This window comes from Oncorhynchus tshawytscha, linkage group LG05, assembly GCF_018296145.1.
Source record: "Oncorhynchus tshawytscha isolate Ot180627B linkage group LG05, Otsh_v2.0, whole genome shotgun sequence".
NCBI classification, from domain to species: Eukaryota; Metazoa; Chordata; class Actinopteri; order Salmoniformes; family Salmonidae; genus Oncorhynchus; species Oncorhynchus tshawytscha.
In genome coordinates this window covers 55,414,140-55,433,650 of record NC_056433.1, presented here as the reverse complement: position 1 = coordinate 55,433,650, position 19,511 = coordinate 55,414,140, and the positions used below count along the sequence as shown (strand labels likewise).

At 46.7% G+C, this 19,511-nt stretch overlaps 1 protein-coding gene across 4 annotated transcripts in view; it reads left to right on the top strand.

Annotated features, from left to right (window-relative positions):
- Window positions 1-19,511, top strand: part of LOC112251558 (transducin-like enhancer protein 4) — a 93,972-nt gene that overhangs the window by 24,379 nt on the left and 50,082 nt on the right. For all 4 annotated transcript variants that reach the window (XM_042322101.1, XM_042322102.1, XM_042322103.1 and 1 more), the window contains exon 4: window positions 9,511-9,555. In XM_042322101.1, coding sequence (XP_042178035.1) covers window positions 9,511-9,555 — 45 coding nt within the window. The remainder of the gene's footprint in view (window positions 1-9,510; window positions 9,556-19,511) is intronic.

Sequence of the window (19,511 nt, the reverse complement as noted above, 5' to 3'; positions counted from 1 at the left end):
GCCGGATATGCATATTCTTGATACCATTTGAAAGGAAACACTATGAAGTTTGTGGAAATGTGAAACTAATGTAGGAGAATATAACAGAGTAGATAGAGTAAAAGATAATACAAAGAAAAAACATGCAATCTTTGAAATTCAAGAGAAAGCCCATAATGTATTATTCCAGCCCAGGTGCAATTTAGATTCTGGCCACTAAATGGCAGCAGTGTATGTGCAAAGTGTTAGACTGATCCAATGAACCATTGTATCCCTGTTCAAAATGTAGTGTCAAGACTGCCCAAATGTGCCTAATTGGTTTATTAATACATTTTCAAGTTCATAACTGTGCACTCTCCTCAAACAATAGCATGGCGTTATTTCACTGCAATAGCTACAGTAAATTGCAGTTAGATTAACAAGAATTTGGACCCTGGGACTAAACACCTCCCTCTGCAACTGGACTTCCTGACGGTCCGGCCCCAGGTGGTAAGGGTAGGCAACAACATATCTGCCACGCTGATCCTCAAAACTGGGGCCCCTCAGGGCTGCGTGCTTAGTCCCCTACTGTACTCCCTGTTCACCCATGACTGCGTGGCCAAGTACGACTCCACACCATCATTAAGTTTGCCGACGACACAAAAGGTGGTAGGCCTGATCACCGACAACGACGAGACAACCCATAGGGAGGAGGTCAGAGACCTGGCAGTGTGGTGCCAGGACAACAACCTCTCCCTCCATGTGATCATGACAAAGGAGATGATTGTGGACTACAAGAAAAGGAGCGCCGAGCACGCCTCCATTCTCATCGACAGGCCTGCAGTGGAGCTTCAAGTTCCTTGGTGTCCACATCACCAACAAAATATCATGGTCCAAACACACCAAGACAATCGTGAAGGGGGCACGACAATGCCTATTCCCCCTCAGGAGACTGAAAAGATTTGGCATGGGTCCTCATATCCTCAAAAAATCTGCAGCTGTACCATTGAGAGCATCCTGACGGGTTGCATCACTGCCTGGTATGGCAACTACTTGGCCTCCAACCTCAAGGCCCTACAGAGGGTAGTGCGTACGGCCCAGTACATCACCGGGGCCAAGCTTCCTGCCTTCCAGGACCTCTATACCAGGCAGTGTCAGAGGAAGGCCCAAAGAATTGTCAAAGAGTCCAGCCACCATAGTCATTATCTGTTCTTTCTGCTACCGCACCGCAAGCGGTACCGGAGCACCAAGTCTAGGTCGAAAGGCTCCTCAAATTCTTATGGCTGCAGGGGCATTATTGAGTAGTTTGGATGAAAGGTGCCCAGAGTAAATGGCCTGTTCCTCAGTCCCAGTTGCTAATATATGCACATTATTATTAGTATTGGATATAAAACACTCTGAAGTTTCTAAAACTGTTTGAATGATGTCTGTGACTATAACATAACTCATATGGCAGGCAAAAACCTGAGAAGAAATCAAAACAGGAAGTGGGAAATCTGAGGTTGGTCGATTTTCAACCCAGTCCCTATTGGATACACAGCGGGATGTTGATTATGTTGCACTTCCTGAGGCTTCCCTAGATGTCAACCGTCTTTAGAAACTTGAATGAGGCTTCTACTGTGATGTGGGGCTGGATGCGAGCTGTTTGAGTCAGTGGTCTGGCAGAGAGCCAGGTCCTGGTCACGCGCATTTCACATGATAGCGACCTGCGTTCCATTGCTTTTCTACAGACAATGGAATTCTCCGGTTGGAACGTTATTGAAGATGTATGATAACAACATCCTAAAGATTGATTCTATACTTAGTTTGAAATGTTTCTAAGACCTGTAATATAACTTTTTAAAGTTTTCGTCCAACGTTCGGCTGGACTTGCACGAGCATTTGGATTTGTGTACTAAACGCCCTAACAAAAGTAGCTACTTGGACATAAATAATGGACATTATCGAACAAAACAAACATTTATTGTGGAACTGGGATTCCTGGGAGTGCATTCTGATGAAGATCATCAAAGGTAAGGGAATATTTATAATGTTATTTATGATTTCTGTTGACTCCAACATGGCGGATAAAAAAAAATATTCTGAGTGCCGTCTCAGATTATTGCATGGTTTGCTTTTTCCGTAAAGTTTTTTTGAACTCTGACACAGCTGTTGCATTAAGGAGAGGTATAACTATATTTCCATGTCTAACAATTGTATTTTAATTGACATTTATAATAAGTATTTCTGTAAAATGATGTGGCTTTTGGAACTAGTGAACGCCAATGTATACTGAGATTTTTTGTATATGAACTTTATCAAACAAAACATACAAAACATACAATCAAATGACTACCCAGACTATTTGCATTGACCCCCCTCACCCCGTTTTTTTATGCTGTTGCTACTTGCTGTGTATTATCTATGCATAATCACTTTACCTCTACCTACATGTACATATTACTTCAATTACCTCGACTAACCTGTACCACCGCACATTGACTAGGCACCCTGTAAATATCCTCATTATTGTTATTTTAGCAGCGTCATACCCAAGAAGTCTCAAGGCTGTAATCGCTGCCAAAGGTGCTTCAACAAAGTATTGAGTAAAGTGTCTAAATAATTATGTCAAAATTTGCTAAAATGTTTTTACATTTTTTTTTTGCTTTGTAACGCCTTTTTCTAAAATTGATTAAATTGTATCTACACACAATACCTGATAACGACAAAGCAGAAAAACGTTTTTTAAACATTTTAGCAAATGTTTACATAATTATTTAGACACTTTACTCAATACTTTGTTGAAGCACCTTTGGCAGTGATTACAGCCTTGAGACTTCTTGGGTATGACGCTACAAGCTTGGCACACGTGTATTTGGGGAGTTCCTCACATTCTTCTCTGCAGATCCTCTCAAACTTTGTCAGGTTGGATACGGAGCTTCACTGCACAGCTATTTTCAGGTCTCCAGAGATGTTTGATTGAGTTCTGGCTGGGCCATTCGAGGACATTCAGAGACTTGTCCCGAAGCCGCTCCTGCGTTGTCTTGGCTGTGCGCTTAGGGTCGTTGCCCTGTTGGAAGGTGAAACTTCGCCCCAGTCTGAGGTCCTGAGCACCCTGGAGCAGGTTTTCATTAAGGATCTCTCTGTACTTTGCTCCATTCATCATTCATCGGCAGTGATTACAGCCTTGACTTTTCATGGGTATGATGCTACAAGCTTGGCACAACTTTATTTGGGGAATTTATCCCATTCTTCTCTCTCAAGCACTGCCAGGTTGGATGGGGAGCATCACTGCACAGCTATTTTCAGTTCTCTCCAGAGATGTTTGATCGGGTTCAAGTCCGGGGTCTGGCTGGGCCACTCAAGGACATTCAGAGACTTTTCCCGAAGCCACTCCTGCGTTGTCTTGGCTGTGTGCTTAGGGTCGTTGTCCTGTTGGAAGGTGAACCTTCGGTCCAGTCTGAAGTCCCGAGGACTCTGGAGCAGGTTTTCGTGAAGGATCTCACAGGACTTTGCTCCGTTCATCTTTCCCTTGATCCTGACTAGTCTCCCAGTCCCTGCCGCTGAAAAACATCACCACAGTATGATGCTGCCACCACCATGCTTCACTGTAAGGATGGTGCCAAGTTCCCTCCAGAGTGATGCTTGGCATTCAGGCCAAAGACTTTCATCAGACCAGAGAATCTTGTTTCTCATGGTCTGAGAGTCCTTTAGGTGCCTTTTTGCAAACTCCAAGTGGGCTGTCATGTGCCTTTTACTGAGGAGTGGCTTCCATTTGGCCACTCTGCCATAAAGGCCTGATTTGGTGAAGTGCTGCAGAAATGGTTGTCCTTCTGGAATGGTCTCCCATCTCCCCAGAGGAACCCAGAGGAGCACTGTCAGAGTGACCATAGGGTGCTTGGTCACCTCCCTGACCAAGGCCCTTCTCCCCTGATTGCTCAGTTTGGCCGGGCGGCCAGCTCTAGGAAGAGTCTTGGTGGTTCCAAACTTCTTGCACTGTGTTCTGGGGACCTTCAATGCTGCAGAAATGTTTTGGTACCCTTCCCCAGATTTGTGCTTCGACACAATCCTATCTCTGAGCTCTACTGATAATTTCTTCGATCTCATGGCTTGGTTTTTGCTCTGACATACACTGTCAACTGTGGGACCTTACATAGACAGCTGTGTGCCTTTCCAAATCATGACCAATCAATTGAATTTACCACAGGTGGAATCCAATCAAGTTGTAGAAACATCTCAAGGAGGATCAATGGAAACAGGATGCAGCTGAGCTCAATTTCGAGTCTCATATAAAGGGTCTGAATTGTTATGTAAATGTAAAGCTATTTATGATTTTTTTTGCTTTGTCATTATGGGGTATTGTGTGTAGCTTGATGAGGAAATGTTTTATTTAATACATTTTAGAATATGGCTATAATGTAACAAAATGTGGAAAAAGTCAATGGGTCTGAATACTTTCCAAATACACTGTATTTTGCATATACTGTATACACGGTGTACAAAACACTAGGAATACCTTCCTAATATTGAGTTGTATCCGCTTTTACCGTCAGAACAGCCTCAATTTCTTGGGGCATGGACTCGACAAGCATTCCACAGGCATACTGGCCCATGTTGACACCTTTGGGTGGTGGACCATTCTTGATACACATGGGAAACTGTTGAGTGTGAAAAACCCAGCAGCGTTGCAGTACTTGGCAAATTTAAACCAGTGCGCCTGTCACCTACAACTATACCAGTTCAAAGGCACTTATATATTTCACCCATTCACCCTCTGAATGGCACACATACAATTCATGTCTCAATTGTCTCAAGGCTTAAAAATGTCATGCTTGAGTAAAAGTAAAGGTTATTTTAAGATACATTTACTCAAATTAAAGTCAAAAGTCACCCAGTAAAATACTATTTTAGTAAAAGTAAAAGACTATGCTTAAATATACTTAATTAGCTAAAGTAGAAGTAAATGCTATAAATCCTTTCAAATTCCTTATACAGTGTTAAGCAAACCAGATGGCAAGATTTTCTTGTTTTTGATATGTACGGATAGCCAGGGGGACACTACAACAAATAACAAACAAAGCATTTGTGTTTAGTGAGTCCGCCAGATCAGAGGCAGTAGGAATGACCAAGTGTTATCTTGATAAGTGCGTGAATTTAAAAAAAAATGTCTTGTCCTGCTAAGCATTTTAAATGTAAGTATTTTGGAGTTTCAGGGGAAATGTATGAGAGTAAAAATGACATATTTTCTTTAGGAATGTAGTGGAGTTAAAAGTAAAAGTAGTAAAATATTTAAATAGTCAAGTACAGATACCCCCCCAAAACATTTTAAGTTGTCCTTCAAAGTATTTTTGCCTAGTTGCTTTAATGCCTAGTGTATGGGCAGTGATCCGGAGGAAGGGATTGTGAGGAACAGAAAGTGGGAGGGAGGGAGAGATGGACGGAGGGAGGGAGGATGAAATGGAGGGTGAAAGGCATGGACAGGGGCTCAGGAGCGAGAAAGTACGAAGGAAAAAAATGAAAAGAGAGGCTTAGCGAGAAGGCAGTCAGTCAGAGAGAGTAGCTGAAAGAGAGAGAGATTGAGAGACGGAGAGAGAGAGATGGAGAGAGAGAGACGGAGAGACAGAGAGAGAGACAGAGAGAGAGAGTGTAAGCATAGACACGTAAATAATATGAAGTAACAAGGTCTCAGTGGCTCCACTGTAGGGCTAACCCAGAAGACTATATTTAGGTAGTTAGACAGGCCTGTCATGTAAACTAAGACTTGTTTCCACAGGCAGCCAGCAGCCCACTCTTTCTTTAGACTGCTTGTATCATTCAATATTTTGTAGATTTAAATACAAGGTACGGGATGTTCCCGCCCGCTAACGTACTACTTCCAGGGAATGATTTACGACCTGGCTGATGATGATTATGATGTTGAGCATGGAATAGACATCAGGATTAATTTGGAGCAGCATATTGGAATGTTGGCACCATAAAAAGAGGTACAAGTATAAGCAGGCAGCAGGGGATGGCTGTGGTGTTTTGTACATTTTGTTAAATCTCTCTGCAGTTTTATGCATAAACTATATACATCCCGTCTCTGTTAGTCTACTGTGGTAGTCTACAGAGGCATGATCAATGTATAACTACAGTGGTGGTCACGCACACACACACACACTCACACTCACACTCACATACACACACACAGGAGAGGGTGTCTGCGGGTGCCTTGTAATTCATGGGGCTCAGATTTTACAGTTCTCTCGGAATCTCAGTGTATTTTTAAATAAAACTACATTGTTTCACTGTCTAATCAGAGACTGAGAGGTGTCTGTCAGTGTCAGATCTGAGACAAATATAGTAGACGGGCGTGTGTGTGTGTGTCTTAATATGTGTGTGTGGTGCTTATGTTTGAGATAGAGGGGCTCCGCAGGGGTCTGGTTTTAATGACCATCCATGTGGTCACTCATCCACTGTAACTGTGTGTGCGTATGTGTGTGTGTGCAATACATCCCCGCAGGCGGGAGGGGTGTGTGTGTTATGTGTGTGTGAGGGGAGGGCGGGTGGATTAATGCAGTACTCTCAGCCTCTAACTCATCTGTCTGATTCAGCCTGACACACTGTTCTCTCTTCAGGAACATAAAAGTCACAGATTGCCAGGGAGAGAGAGATGGAGAGAGTGTGAGAGGAAGGGAGGGGAGGAAGGAGAGAACCAGGGCTGAGGAAAAGGGAGAGAGAGAGGGAGGGAGGGAGAGAGAGAGAGAGAGAGAGAGAGAGGGATGAGGATAGAATTGTAAAATGATTGGTCCCCGGTAAGCTAACGGTCTCTATGACATATGATACTGTGAGCTTACGATTTAGTGGGAAAAAAACAGGAGCCAGATGTACTTGAGGATTGTGGCTGTTTTAAGAGTCTTAAACCTGTCTGAAGTGTCTGGTAACATGGAGGAGCACAGCAGCACACACGTATTCACAAAGATCGGCTGCTGGGGGCTCCATCAACATAAGCCCCTCGTAGGCCCAATAAGAAAGGCCACTCCAAGGTCAATCCATTTTGGTTGGGATTTGGTCATATTTCTCCAATCTGATGATGAAACAAGATGTAAAGACCTTCTGTCCTAAATCTACTTTTAGGGATTTAGTTACTTCGCTATGTGGAGTTAATGCAGAGCTAAAAAGTCAGATCTGGCTAGTCTTAAGGATATGTGAGAAGTGCTTTCTAATAATGTATTACACTAACACACTGATAGTATCTGTCTGTATGGGAGGAGATTGAGAAGTGAAGAGACAGGCACACCTGAGGGACGCTGATGAACAATGCAGTCTACGTGCAGGCACTTACACACATCCCATTTAGCCAAATCACCTTGGATTAGATGCACTCCACAAAGCTTCTTCTTAAGTCTGGAGATTGCCTTAACAGAATAGTAAAGACACAGGCTGGCTGGCGAGACACTCTGACACTCACTCAACACGATGACTCACAGTGAAATGGAAGGGCAAAGGAGAGCGCAAACACTCTGAGATGAATGGAAGAAGAGAGCGAGAGATGAACAGCAGAGAGAGAGAGAAAGAAAAGAGCTGCAGCTGGTTGAATGAAGTGAAGGAATGCTTTATAGTTGGTTGCTCAAACAACAGTGTGTCTGTATGTCAGACTAAAAGCTAGAGAGACTGATAGGGGGTGGATGTTGTTGATGGCTGTGGACTAGTTAGCCAAGCAGGGTCTAGCCTGAGGGCCCAACACCCTCACACACACACACACCCTCACACACACACCCTCACACACACACCCTTACACACACACACACACACACACACACACACACAAACCTACATCACTGCGAAACACATACACACTCCTTTCTCTGTCTCCCTCATGTTCTGTCTGTTGCTCTCTCATACACAATGATACACAGTCTCACACACACACATCACACACCCTCCTCGCTGTGGTGGTTGGGTGAGCGATGTCAGCAGGCTGGCTTACTGTTTCTCCGCCGGGCTGAGCCTCTGCCACATCCGCCACATACCGGGCACAATCTGCTCCAGACTGACACACACACACGCACGCACAAACATACCAGGGATTATACACACGGCGCTCAATGAGAATGCACTGACACGAGGGAGAGATTATATAAGGGGGGCTGGCAGGCAAGCAGCTAGGGAAAGATGAAGCCATTAAGAAACAGAACAGACAAACCTGCACAACGCTACAACAACTCTGCTCTGTGGCTGCCTGCCGCTGCTGTTGTGTAGTGTTGGGGCTCTTAGCTAGCTTAGCTTGGTTTTTCACCTGAGATCATAAACCTGCATGGGGATTTTAAGGCCATTCTTTTATATCACTGAGAATGATACAGTGGGGCCTTGGAATAGCATGTCTGGAGCAGTGTTATAGCAATGTACACCATGAAAATGAACGAGTGTAGATAATGTGAATGAGAATATGGACTGTTTAAAGGTTACATGTATTTTGGTGTGGTTGAGCTGGATGGATTCCTTGTAGTAACACAGTACAGTACGTTTGGGGCTAAAGATCATGTTTTTATCTTACATAAATTCACCCCCCACACACACACACACACACACACACACACACAGACACACACATAAACACACTCATACGTACACACATTCTCCTTAAAACTATCTTTCCTAAGTTCATGTGGACTATACAGTACTCCATTCCCACATTGTTCACCTCTCTGCATGGGTCCAGCCGTGTTGGTTCTCCATAGAACCTTATACAGTGTCTTTCAGCCTATTTACAAAATCATTACATAGTCCTTATTCCTCTATACAGACTGCTCTGTGAAGTGGGTTGTGTTGTCCAGTATACCTTACATTAACATACTGGTCCTCGGTCCACTTACAGTATCTATTATGATAGAGAGAAAGATAGAGAATGAGCATTATTAAGAATGGTTAGAGAGCAAGAGAGAGAGAGAGAGAGTGAATTAATAAGAATGGTAAAACAAAATGAGAGATGATGGAGAGGTGGAGGGAGGACGGACATGATGAGAAGAAAATGGCTTTTATGATGCTGAGGAGAGGGCCAGAGGAGAGGATTCAGAGATGGACAAAAGAAAGAAGAGGGTACGTGTGTTTGTGCGCAATAGAGACAGAAAGAAACAGATACGCCAGAGAGAGAGATCAAGAGCGAGAGACAAATAGAGAAAGAGGCAAAGTAAGAGATTCAGGGAGGGAGAGAAGAGACAGAAACAGAGAGGAGAGATGAGACGAGTGTCCGTAGTCCGGTTTGATGGTCCTCACTCTCGGTGCTGTTCATGTGCCTACTGAGACTGGCTTTGTCACAATGACTGATCCTCCCTGTCTCTCCAGCCCTGGATGGAAGTTATTACTGCACATTACTGTGTGTACACACACACACACACACACACACCCACGCTGGCGTTGAGAGAGACAAACAGCCTCATACACACTGACACACTCACACACACACACTCTCACATTTCCACCATGTGGACACGAACAGACGCACACACACACATGATTGATCCCTTGATTCTACAGTATTTGATCTATTACCTCTGTATACTCATTGAATACTGTTGTTTTCTCTCTCTGCAGTACTATGAGATGTCCTACGGGCTGAACATTGAGATGCACAAACAGGTAAGAGAGATGTTACTGTATGTCAGTATTACAGTGTGTGTTGTCTGGTCTGCTTCAGTGATGGTCTTTACAGGGAGCAGCGGAGGACAAACACCACAATCACCATCCGTTTCAGCCCTCCCTGACATCAGCCGCTTTCTCGATCTCGCACACACACACGCACACACACACACACACACATGCTCTTATGTGTGTGCGTTTCATATGCATGAATTGCAGTATTTCTCGTACTATCTGAAAGAGTGTGTTTGTCACAGTAGGGTGTGTGTGTGTGTGTGGTGTGCATATGTGTGTGGGTGCGTCATGAGCAGCAGAGTCCTGGCAAGCACCCCATGTCCCTGTCTTTTCCTCACATTTCCAGCTAATGTGCCATTGACAGACACGTGGCACATTGTTGCAGAGTGAGCGTTGTGGCGCATTATCCACTTGACTGACGCCTTCATTCAAGGTGACTTCCAGGCTTCTACTACGGCATCACGGACAGCAGTGAAAATGTCTGATGGTGTTTAGCAGAACCAAACAGACCCAGTACCACAGATAGACCCAGGTCTAACAGAACCCGATAGACCCAAGGCTAGCAGAACGAGCCCCAGTGAAACCAAGCCCCAGAACCACAGATCCAAAGCTAACAGATCCAGAACCACAGAGTGTGTAGTGAAAGGGGGCCGTTAGCCAGTAGCCAGGCAGTCGGAGCTCCACTGTAAGCTCTACTGTCACCTTAGAGGAGACATGAACAGAGATCTGCCTGTACTACTCCAGAAAGGGAGAGGGGAGGGATGGAGAGGGAAGGGAGGAAGGGAAGGAGGGAATGAGAGAGAGGAAGAGAGAACAGCTGAGGAGAGAGAGGGGGTGGGGCACAGGAGAAGGGAAAGGAAAGCTGAGACAGTGAAAAGAGAGGGGGAGAGAGAGGTGTTGAGCAAAAAAGAGAGAGGGGGAGTTAAATAGAGAGAGTGTGATATGAGAGAGTAAAGAGTTAGAGAGAGGATGAGTGAGAGCCAGAGAAAGAGAGGGTGAAAGAAGGGGAAAAAAAGAGCGAGAGTGCACCGAGAAACGACAAGGGGAGCTTTGAGCTCTGGCGAGGAATAATGAATCATGAATACATTTAGCAGTATCTGCTCTTAGTTCCTCTCTTCCCAGCTCTAGTCGTGTGCCATTACTCTCCTCATTTTCACGCACAGGGCCATCTCATGTGCTGCTGCCATTAATTGAGACATCGCGGTCACTCGCTGTCTACAAGAGTCAAGAGTCCCTTTAGCTTCTACTGATCGGGAGGGATGTGTATAGGAGAGGATTTGGAGGGAATGGGCCGGCTGCCAACAGGGCTACTGATACTAATTGATCTGATACTTTCTGATCTGATACTAATTGATCTGATACTAATTGATCTGATACTTTCTGATCTGATACTATCTGATCTGATACTAATTGATCTGATACTAACTGATCTGATACTAACTGATCTGATACTAACTGATCTGATACTAATTGATCTGATACTAACTGATCTGATACTAACTGATCTGATACTAATTGATCTGATACTAACTGATCTGATACTATCTATCTGTGTGTGTGTTCTGTTTTCCCCTCCCTTCCTGCCGTGGAGATGGTGATCAGTGATCAGCTATGGCATTATGGTAGCTTTAGATCAGAGAACAGCTAACGGAGCACAGCATACACTTCTCTGCCTCACTGGGTGAAAGATAGGGGAGCACCACTGATACTGTATGTAGGACCATTGAAGGACTAGTAGACTGGGTTTACTTATTCAGTGATATACAGTATATGTTGGCAGAAATTAAGTCATATCAACACGTGATGTTTTAGGTCTGCAGGCTGCTAGTTATATATTCCATGCTATACATTCTCAGAAGTCTCACAGATCTGCGTCCAAACGAAGCCTCAGTACAGGGGTTGAATATGCAGTGAAATACAGCACATTTGGAAAGTATTCAGACCCCTTCCCTTTTTTCCAAATGTTGTTACGTTACAACCTTTTCCTAAAACAGATTAAATAAATGTTTTTCCTCATCAACATACACAATACCCCATAATGACAAAGTAAACATTTTTGCAAATGTATTAAAAATAAATAACAGAAAAACATTATTTAAATAAGTATTCAGACCCTATGCTATGATACTCGAAATTGAGCTCAGGTGGATCCTGTTTCCATTGATCATCCTTGAGATGTTTTTACAACTTGATTTCAAATCAAATCAAATCAAATCAAATTGTATTTGTCACATACACATGGTTAGCAGATGTTAATGCGAGTGTAGCGAAATGCTTGTGCTTCTAGTTCCGACAATGCAGTAATAACGAGCAAGTAATCTAACTAACAATTCCAAAAAAAACTACTGTCTTATACACAGTGTAAGGGGATAAAGAATATGTACATAAGGATATATGAATGAGTGATGGTACAGAGCAGCATAGGCAAGATACAGTAGATGATATCGAGTACAGTATATACATATGAGATAAGTATGTAAACCAAGTGGCATAGTTAAAGTGGCTAGTGATACATGTATAACATAAGGATGCAGTCGATGATATAGAGTACAGTATCAACGTATGCATATGAGATGAACAATGTAGGGTAAGTAACATTATATAAGGTAGCATTGTTTAAAGTGGCTAGTGATATATTTACATCATTTCCCATCAATTCCCATGATTAAAGTGGCTGGAGTAGAGTCAGTGTCATTGACAGTGTGTTGGCAGTAGCCACTCAATGTTAGTGGTGGCTGTTTAACAGTCTGATGGCCTTGAGATAGAAGCTGTTTTTCAGTCTCTCGGTCCCAGCTTTGATGCACCTGTACTGACCTCGCCTTCTGGATGACAGCGGGGTGAACAGGCAGTGGCTCGGGTGGTTGATGTCCTTGATGATCTTTATGGCCTTCCTGTAGCATCGGGTGGTGTAGGTGTCCTGGAGGGCAGGTAGTTTGCCCCCGGTGATGCGTTGTGCAGACCTCACTACCCTCTGGAGAGCCTTACGGTTGAGGGCGGTGCAGTTGCCATACCAGGCGGTGATACAGCCCGCCAGGATGCTCTCGATTGTGCATCTGTAGAAGTTTGTGAGTGCTTTTGGTGACAAGCCGAATTTCTTCAGCCTCCTGAGGTTGAAGAGGCGCTGCTGCGCCTTCCTCACGATGCTGTCTGTGTGAGTGGACCAATTCAGTTTGTCTGTGATGTGTATGCCGAGGAACTTAAAACTTGCTACCCTCTCCACTACTGTTCCATCGATGTGGATGGGGGTGTTCCCTCTGCTGTTTCCTGAAGTCCACAATCATCTCCTTAGTTTTGTTGACGTTGAGTGTGAGGTTATTTTCCTGACACCACACTCCGAGGGCCCTCACCTCCTCCCTGTAGGCCGTCTCGTCGTTGTTGGTAATCAAGCCTACCACTGTTGTGTCGTCCGCAAACTTGATGATTGAGTTGGAGCGTGCATGGCCACGCAGTCGTGGGTGAACAGGGAGTACAGGAGAGGGCTCAGAACGCACCCTTGTGGGGCCCCAGTGTTGAGGATCAGCGGGGGAGGAGATGTTGTTGCCTACCCTCACCACCTGGGGGCGGCCCGTCAGGAAGTCCAGTACCCAGTTGCACAGGGCGGGGTCGAGACCCAGGGTCTCGAGCTTGATGACGAGCTTGGAGGGTACTATGGTGTTGAATGCCGAGCTGTAGTCGATGAACAGCATTCTCACATAGGTATTCCTCTTGTCCAGATGGGTTAGGGCAGTGTGCAGTGTGGTTGAGATTGCATCGTCTGTGGACCTATTTGGGCGGTAAGCAAATTGGAGTGGGTCAAGGGTGTCAGGTAGGGTGGAGGTGATATGGTCCTTGACTAGTCTCTCAAAGCACTTCATGATGACGGATGTGAGTGCTACGGGCGGTAGTCGTTTAGCTCAGTTACCTTAGCTTTCTTGGGAACAGGAACAATGGTGGCCCTCTTGAAGCATGTGGGAACAGCAGACTGGTATAGGGATTGATTGAATATGTCCGTAAACACACCGGCCAGCTGGTCTGCGCATGCTCTGAGGGCGCGGCTGGGGATGGCGTCTGGGCCTGCAGCCTTGCGAGGGTTAACACGTTTAAATGTCTTACTCACTTCGGCTGCAGTGAAGGAGAGACCGCATGTTTCCGTTGCAGGCCGTGTCAGTGGCACTGTATTGTCCTCAAAGCGGGCAAAAAGTTATTTAGTCTGCCTGGGAGCAAGACATCCTGGTCCGTGACTGGGCTGGGTTTCTTCCTGTAGTCCGTGATTGACTGTAGACCCTGCCACATACCTCTTGTGTCTGAGCCGTTGAATTGAGATTCTACTTTGTCTCTGTACTGGCGCTTAGCTTGTTTGATAGCCTTGCGGAGGGAATAGCTGCACTGTTTGTATTCAGTCATGTTACCAGACACCTTGCCCTGATTAAAAGCAGTGGTTCGTGCCTTCAGTTTCACACGAATGCTGCCATCAATCCACGGTTTCTGGTTAGGGAATGTTTTAATCGTTGCTATGGGAACGACATCTTCAACGCACGTTCTAATGAACTCGCACACCGTATCAGCGTATTCGTCAATGTTGTTGTCTGACGCAATACGAAACATCTCCCAGTCCACGTGATGGAAGCAGTCTTGGAGTGTGGAGTCAGCTTGGTCGGACCAGCGTTGGACAGACCTCAGCGTGGGAGCTTCTTGTTTTAGTTTCTGTCTGTAGGCAGGGATCAACAAAATGGAGTCGTGGTCAGCTTTTCCGAAAGGGGGCGGGGCAGGGCCTTATATGCGTCGCGGAAGTTAGAGTAACAATGATCCAGGGCCTTTCCACCCCTGGTTGCGCAATCAATATGCTGATAAAATTTAGGGAGTCTTGTTTTCAGATTAGCCTTGTTAAAATCCCCAGCTACAATGAATGCAGCCTCCGGATAAATCGTTTCCAGTTTGCAGAGAGTTAAATAAAGTTCGTTCAGAGCCGTCGATGTGTCTGCTTGGGGGATATATACGGCTGTGATTATAATCTAAGAGAATTCTCTTGGTAGGTAATGCGGTCTACATTTGATTGTGAGGAATTCTAAATCAGGTGAACAGAAGGATTTGAGTTCCTGTATGTTTCTTTCATCACACCATGTCACGTTGGCCATTACGCCCCAGCCCGTCTTCTTACCAGAAAGATGTTTGTTTCTGTCGGCGCGATGCGTGGAGAAACCCGCTGGCTGCACCACTTCCGTCTCTCCAGTTAGCCATGTTTCCGTGAAGCAGAGAACGTTACAGTCTCTGATGTCCCTCTGGAATGCTACCCTTGCTCGGATTTCATCAACCTTGTTGTCAAGAGACTGGACATTGGCAAGAAGAATGCTAGGGAGTGGTGCACGATGTGCCCGTCTCCGGAGTCTGACCAGAAGACCGCTTCGTTTCCCTCTTTTTCTGAGTCGTTTTTTTTTTTTGGTCGCTGCATGTGATCCACTCCGTTACACTGGTTGTAAGGCAGAACACAGGATCCGCATTGCGAAAAACATATTCTTGGTCGTACTGATGGTGAGTTGACGCTGATCTTATATTCAGTAGTTCTTCTCGGCTGTATGTAAAGAAACCTAAGATGACCTGGGGTACTAGTGTAAGAAATAACACGTAAAAAACAAAAAACTGCATAGTTTCCTAGGAACGCGAGCGAGGCGGCCATCTCTGTCGGCGCCGGAAGTACAGATTTGAGTCCATCTGTGGTAAATTCAATTGATTGGACATGATTTGGAAAGGCACACACCTGTCTATGTAAGGTCCCCAAGAACGCAGTAGCCTCCATCATTCTTAGATGGAAGAAGTATGGAACCACCAAGACTCTTCCTAGATCTGGCCGCCCAGCCAAACTGAGCAATCGGGGGAGAAGGGTCTTGGTCAGGGAAGTGACCAAGTACCTGATGATCACTCTGACAGATCTCCAGAGTTTCTCTTTGCAGAATCGAGAACCTTCCAGAAGGACAACCATCTCGGCAGCACTCCACCAATCAGGCCTTTATGGTAGAGTGGCCATGCAGAAGCCACATGACAGCCCGCTTGGAGTTTGCCAAAAGGCACCTAAAGGACTCTGACTATGAGAAATTAGATTCTCTGGTATAATGAAACCAAGATTGAAGTCTTTGGCCTGAATGCCAAGCGTCACGTCTGGAGGAAACCTGGCACCATCCCTACCGTGAAGCATGATGGTGGCAGCATCATTCTGTGGAGATGTTTTTCAGCAGCAGGGACTGGGAGACTAGTCAGGATCAAGGGAAGGATGATTAGCAGGACAAGACATTTTTTTATAATTCACACACTTATCAAGATAACACGTGGGCATTCCTACTGCCTCTGATCTGGCGGACTCACTAAACACAAATGCTTTGTTTGTTATTTGTTGTAGTGTCCCCCTGGCTATCCGTACATATCAAAAACAAGAAAATCTTGCCATCTGGTTTGCTTAACACTGTATAAGGAATTTGAAAGGATTTATAGCATTTACTTCTACTTTAGCTAATTAAGTATATTTAACATAGTCTTTTACTTTTACTAAAATAGTATTTTACTGGGTGACTTTTGACTTTAACTTGAGTAAATGTATCTTAAAATAACCTTTACTTTTACTCAAGCATGACATTTTTAAGCCTTGAGACAATTGAGACATGAATTGTATGTGTGCCATTCAGAGGGTGAATGGGTGAAATACATAAGTAATCAGACCCATTGTGTCACGCCCTGGTCGAAGTATTTTGTGTTTATCTTCATGTATTGGGTCAGGCCAGGGTGTGGCATGGGTTTTTGTATGTGGTGTGTATATATTGGGATTGTAGCTAGTGGGGTGATCTAGCAAAGTCTATGGCTGTCTGGAGTGGTTCTCAATCAGAGGCAGGTGTTTATTGTTGTCTCTGATTGGGAACCATATTTAGGCAGCCATATTCTTTGAGTTTGGTGTGGGTGATTGTCCTTAGTGTCTTTGTTCCTGTCTCTGTGGTTTCACCAGATAGGACTGTTTCGGTTTTCGTTACGTTTCCACGTTTGTTGTTTTTTGTAGTTTTTGTATTGATTCGTGTTTTACGTTTGTTGATTAAACATGGATCGCAATCTACACGCCGCATTTTGGTCTGACTCTCCTTCACCAAAAGAGAACCGTTACAGAATCACCCACCACAAACGGACCAAGCAGCGTGTCAACAGGCAGGAGCAGCCCAAAGAGGAGATGCGCAATAAGGATTTCTGGTCATGGGAGGAAATCCTCGACGGGAGAGGACCCTGGGCTAAACCAGGGGAGTGTAGCCGCCCAAAGGTGCAGCAGGAGAAGAGGCAACAGGAGCAGCCCAAAGAGGAGGACAGTATGGACTATACTTCTTGGGAGGAGATAGACAGGTGGGCGGTCGACCCAGGGAGAGTGCCGGTGCCCGCCTGGGATTCGATGGAGCAGTGCGCAGAAGGTTATCGGAGAATGGAGTTGGCGAAGCAAGCACGGCGGCGCGGACGGAAGCCCGAGAGTCAGCCCCAAAAATGTCTTGGGGGGGGGGGGCTCACAGGGAGTATGGCTACGCCAGGTAGGAGACCTGCGCAAACTCCCTGTGCTTACCTGTGGGCTAGAGAGACCGGGCAGGCACCGTGTTATGCAGTGGTGCGCACGGTGTCCCCAGTGCGGGTGCATAGCCCGGTGCGGTATATTCCAGCTCTGCGTATGGCCGGGCTAGAGTGGGCATCGAGCCAGGTAAGGTTGGGCAGGCTCGGTGCTCAAGAGCTCCAGTGCGCCTGCACGGTCCGGTCTATCCAGTACCACCTCCACACACCAGCCCTCCGGTGGCAGCTCCCGCACCAGGCTTCCTGTGCGTGTCCTCCGTTCAGTACCACCAGTGCCAGCACCACGCATCAGGCCTACAGTGCGCCTCGCCTCTCCAGCGCTGCCGGAGCCTTTCTCCTCTCCTGCGCTGCCGGAGTCTCCCGCCTGTTCAGCGCAGCCAGAGCCTTCCTCCTCTACAGCGCTACTGGAGTCTCCCGCCTGTTCAGCGCAGCCAGAGCTGCCAGCCTGCATGGAGCAGCCAGAGCTGCCAGCCTGCATGGAGCAGCCAGAGTTGTCAGTCTGCATGAAGCAGCCAGAGCTGCCAGCCTGCATGTAGCAGCCAGAGCTGTCGGTCTGCATGGAGCAGCCAGAGCTGCCAGTCTACATGGAGCAGCCAGAGCTGCCAGTCTGCATGGAGCAGCCAGAGCTGTCAGTCTGCATGGAGCAGCCAGAGCTGTCAGTCTGCATGGAGCAGCCAGAGTTGTCAGTCTGCATGAAGCAGCCAGAGCTGCCAGTCTGCAAGGAGCTGCCAGTCTGCAAGGAGCTGCCAGTCTGCACGGAGCTGTCAGTCTGCACGGAGCTGTCAGTCTGCACGGAGCTGCCAGTCTGTAAGGAGCTGCCAGTCTGTAAGGAGCTGCCAGTCTGCATGGAGCCGCCAGAGCTGCCAGTCTGTAAGAAGCCGCCAGAGCTGTCAGCCTACATTGAGCAGCCAGAGCCGCCAGTCAGCGTGGAGCAGCCAGAGCTGCCAGTCAGCGTGGAGCAGCCAGATCTTTCAGTCTGCCAGGATCTGCCAGTCAGCCAGACTCTTCCAGATCTGCCAGTCAGCCAGACTCTTCCAGATCTGCCAGTCAGCCAGACTCTTCCAGATCCGCCAGTCAGCCAGACTCTTCCAGATCCGCCAGTCAGCCAGACTCTTCCAGATCCGCCAGTCAGCCAGACTCTTCCAGATCCGCCAGTCAGCCAGACTCTTCCAGATCCGCCAGTCAGCCAGACTCTTCCAGATCCGCCAGTCAGCCAGACTCTTCCAGATCCGCCAGTCAGCCAGACTCTTCCAGATCCGCCAGTCAGCCAGACTCTTCCAGATCCGCCAGTCAGCCAGACTCTTCCAGATCCGCCAGTCAGCCAGACTCTTCCAGATCCGCCAGTCAGCCAGACTCTTCCAGATCTGCTAGTCAACCAGACTCTTCCAGATCTGCTAGTCAACCAGACTCTTCCAGATCCGCCAGTCAGCCGGGATCTGCCAGAACTGCCAGTCGGCCAGGATCCGCCAGTCGGCCAGGATCTGCCAGCCGGCCAGGATCTGGTAGATCCATCAACCTGCCTGAGCTTCCTCTCACTCCCGAGCTTCCTCTCACTCCCGAGCTTCCTCTCACTCCCGAGCTTCCTCTCACTCCCGAGCTTCCTCTCACTCCCGAGCTTCCTCTCACTCCCGAGCTTCCTCTCACTCCCGAGCTTCCTCTCACTCCCGAGCTTTCTCTCACTCCCGAGCTTTCTCTCACTCCCGAGCTGCCTCAGTCCCGAGCTGTCCTTCAGTCCCGATCTGCTCCTCAGTCCAGTGGGGTTCTGGGTGAGGACTACTAGGCCATGGTCGGCGGCGAGGGTGGACTATCCAGGGACGCGAGGAGAGGGGACTAAGACATTGACTGAGTGGGGTCCACGTCCCGCGCCGGAGCCGCCACCATGGACAGACGCCCACCCGGACCCTCCCTATTGTTTTGAGGTGCGTTCGGGAGTCCGCACATTAGGGGGGGGGGGGTTCTGTCACGCCCTGGTCAAAATATTTTGTGTTTATCTTCATGTATTGGGTCAGGCCAGGGTGTGGCATGGGTTTTTGTATGTGGTGTGTATATATTGGGATTGTAGCTAGTGGGGTGATCTAGCAAAGTCTATGGCTGTCTGGAGTGGTTCTCAATCAGAGGCAGGTGTTTATCGTTGTCTCTGATTGGGAACCATATTTAGGCAGCCATATTCTTTGAGTTTGTCGTGGGTGATTGTCCTTAGTGTCTTTGTTCCTGTCTCTGTGTTTTCACCAGATAGGGCTGTTTCGGTTTTCCACATTTGTTTTTTTGTAGTTTTTGTATTGATTCGTGTTTTACGTTTGTTGATTAAACATGGATCGCAATCTACACGCCGCATTTTGGTCCGACTCTCCTTCACCAAAAGAGAACAGTTACACATG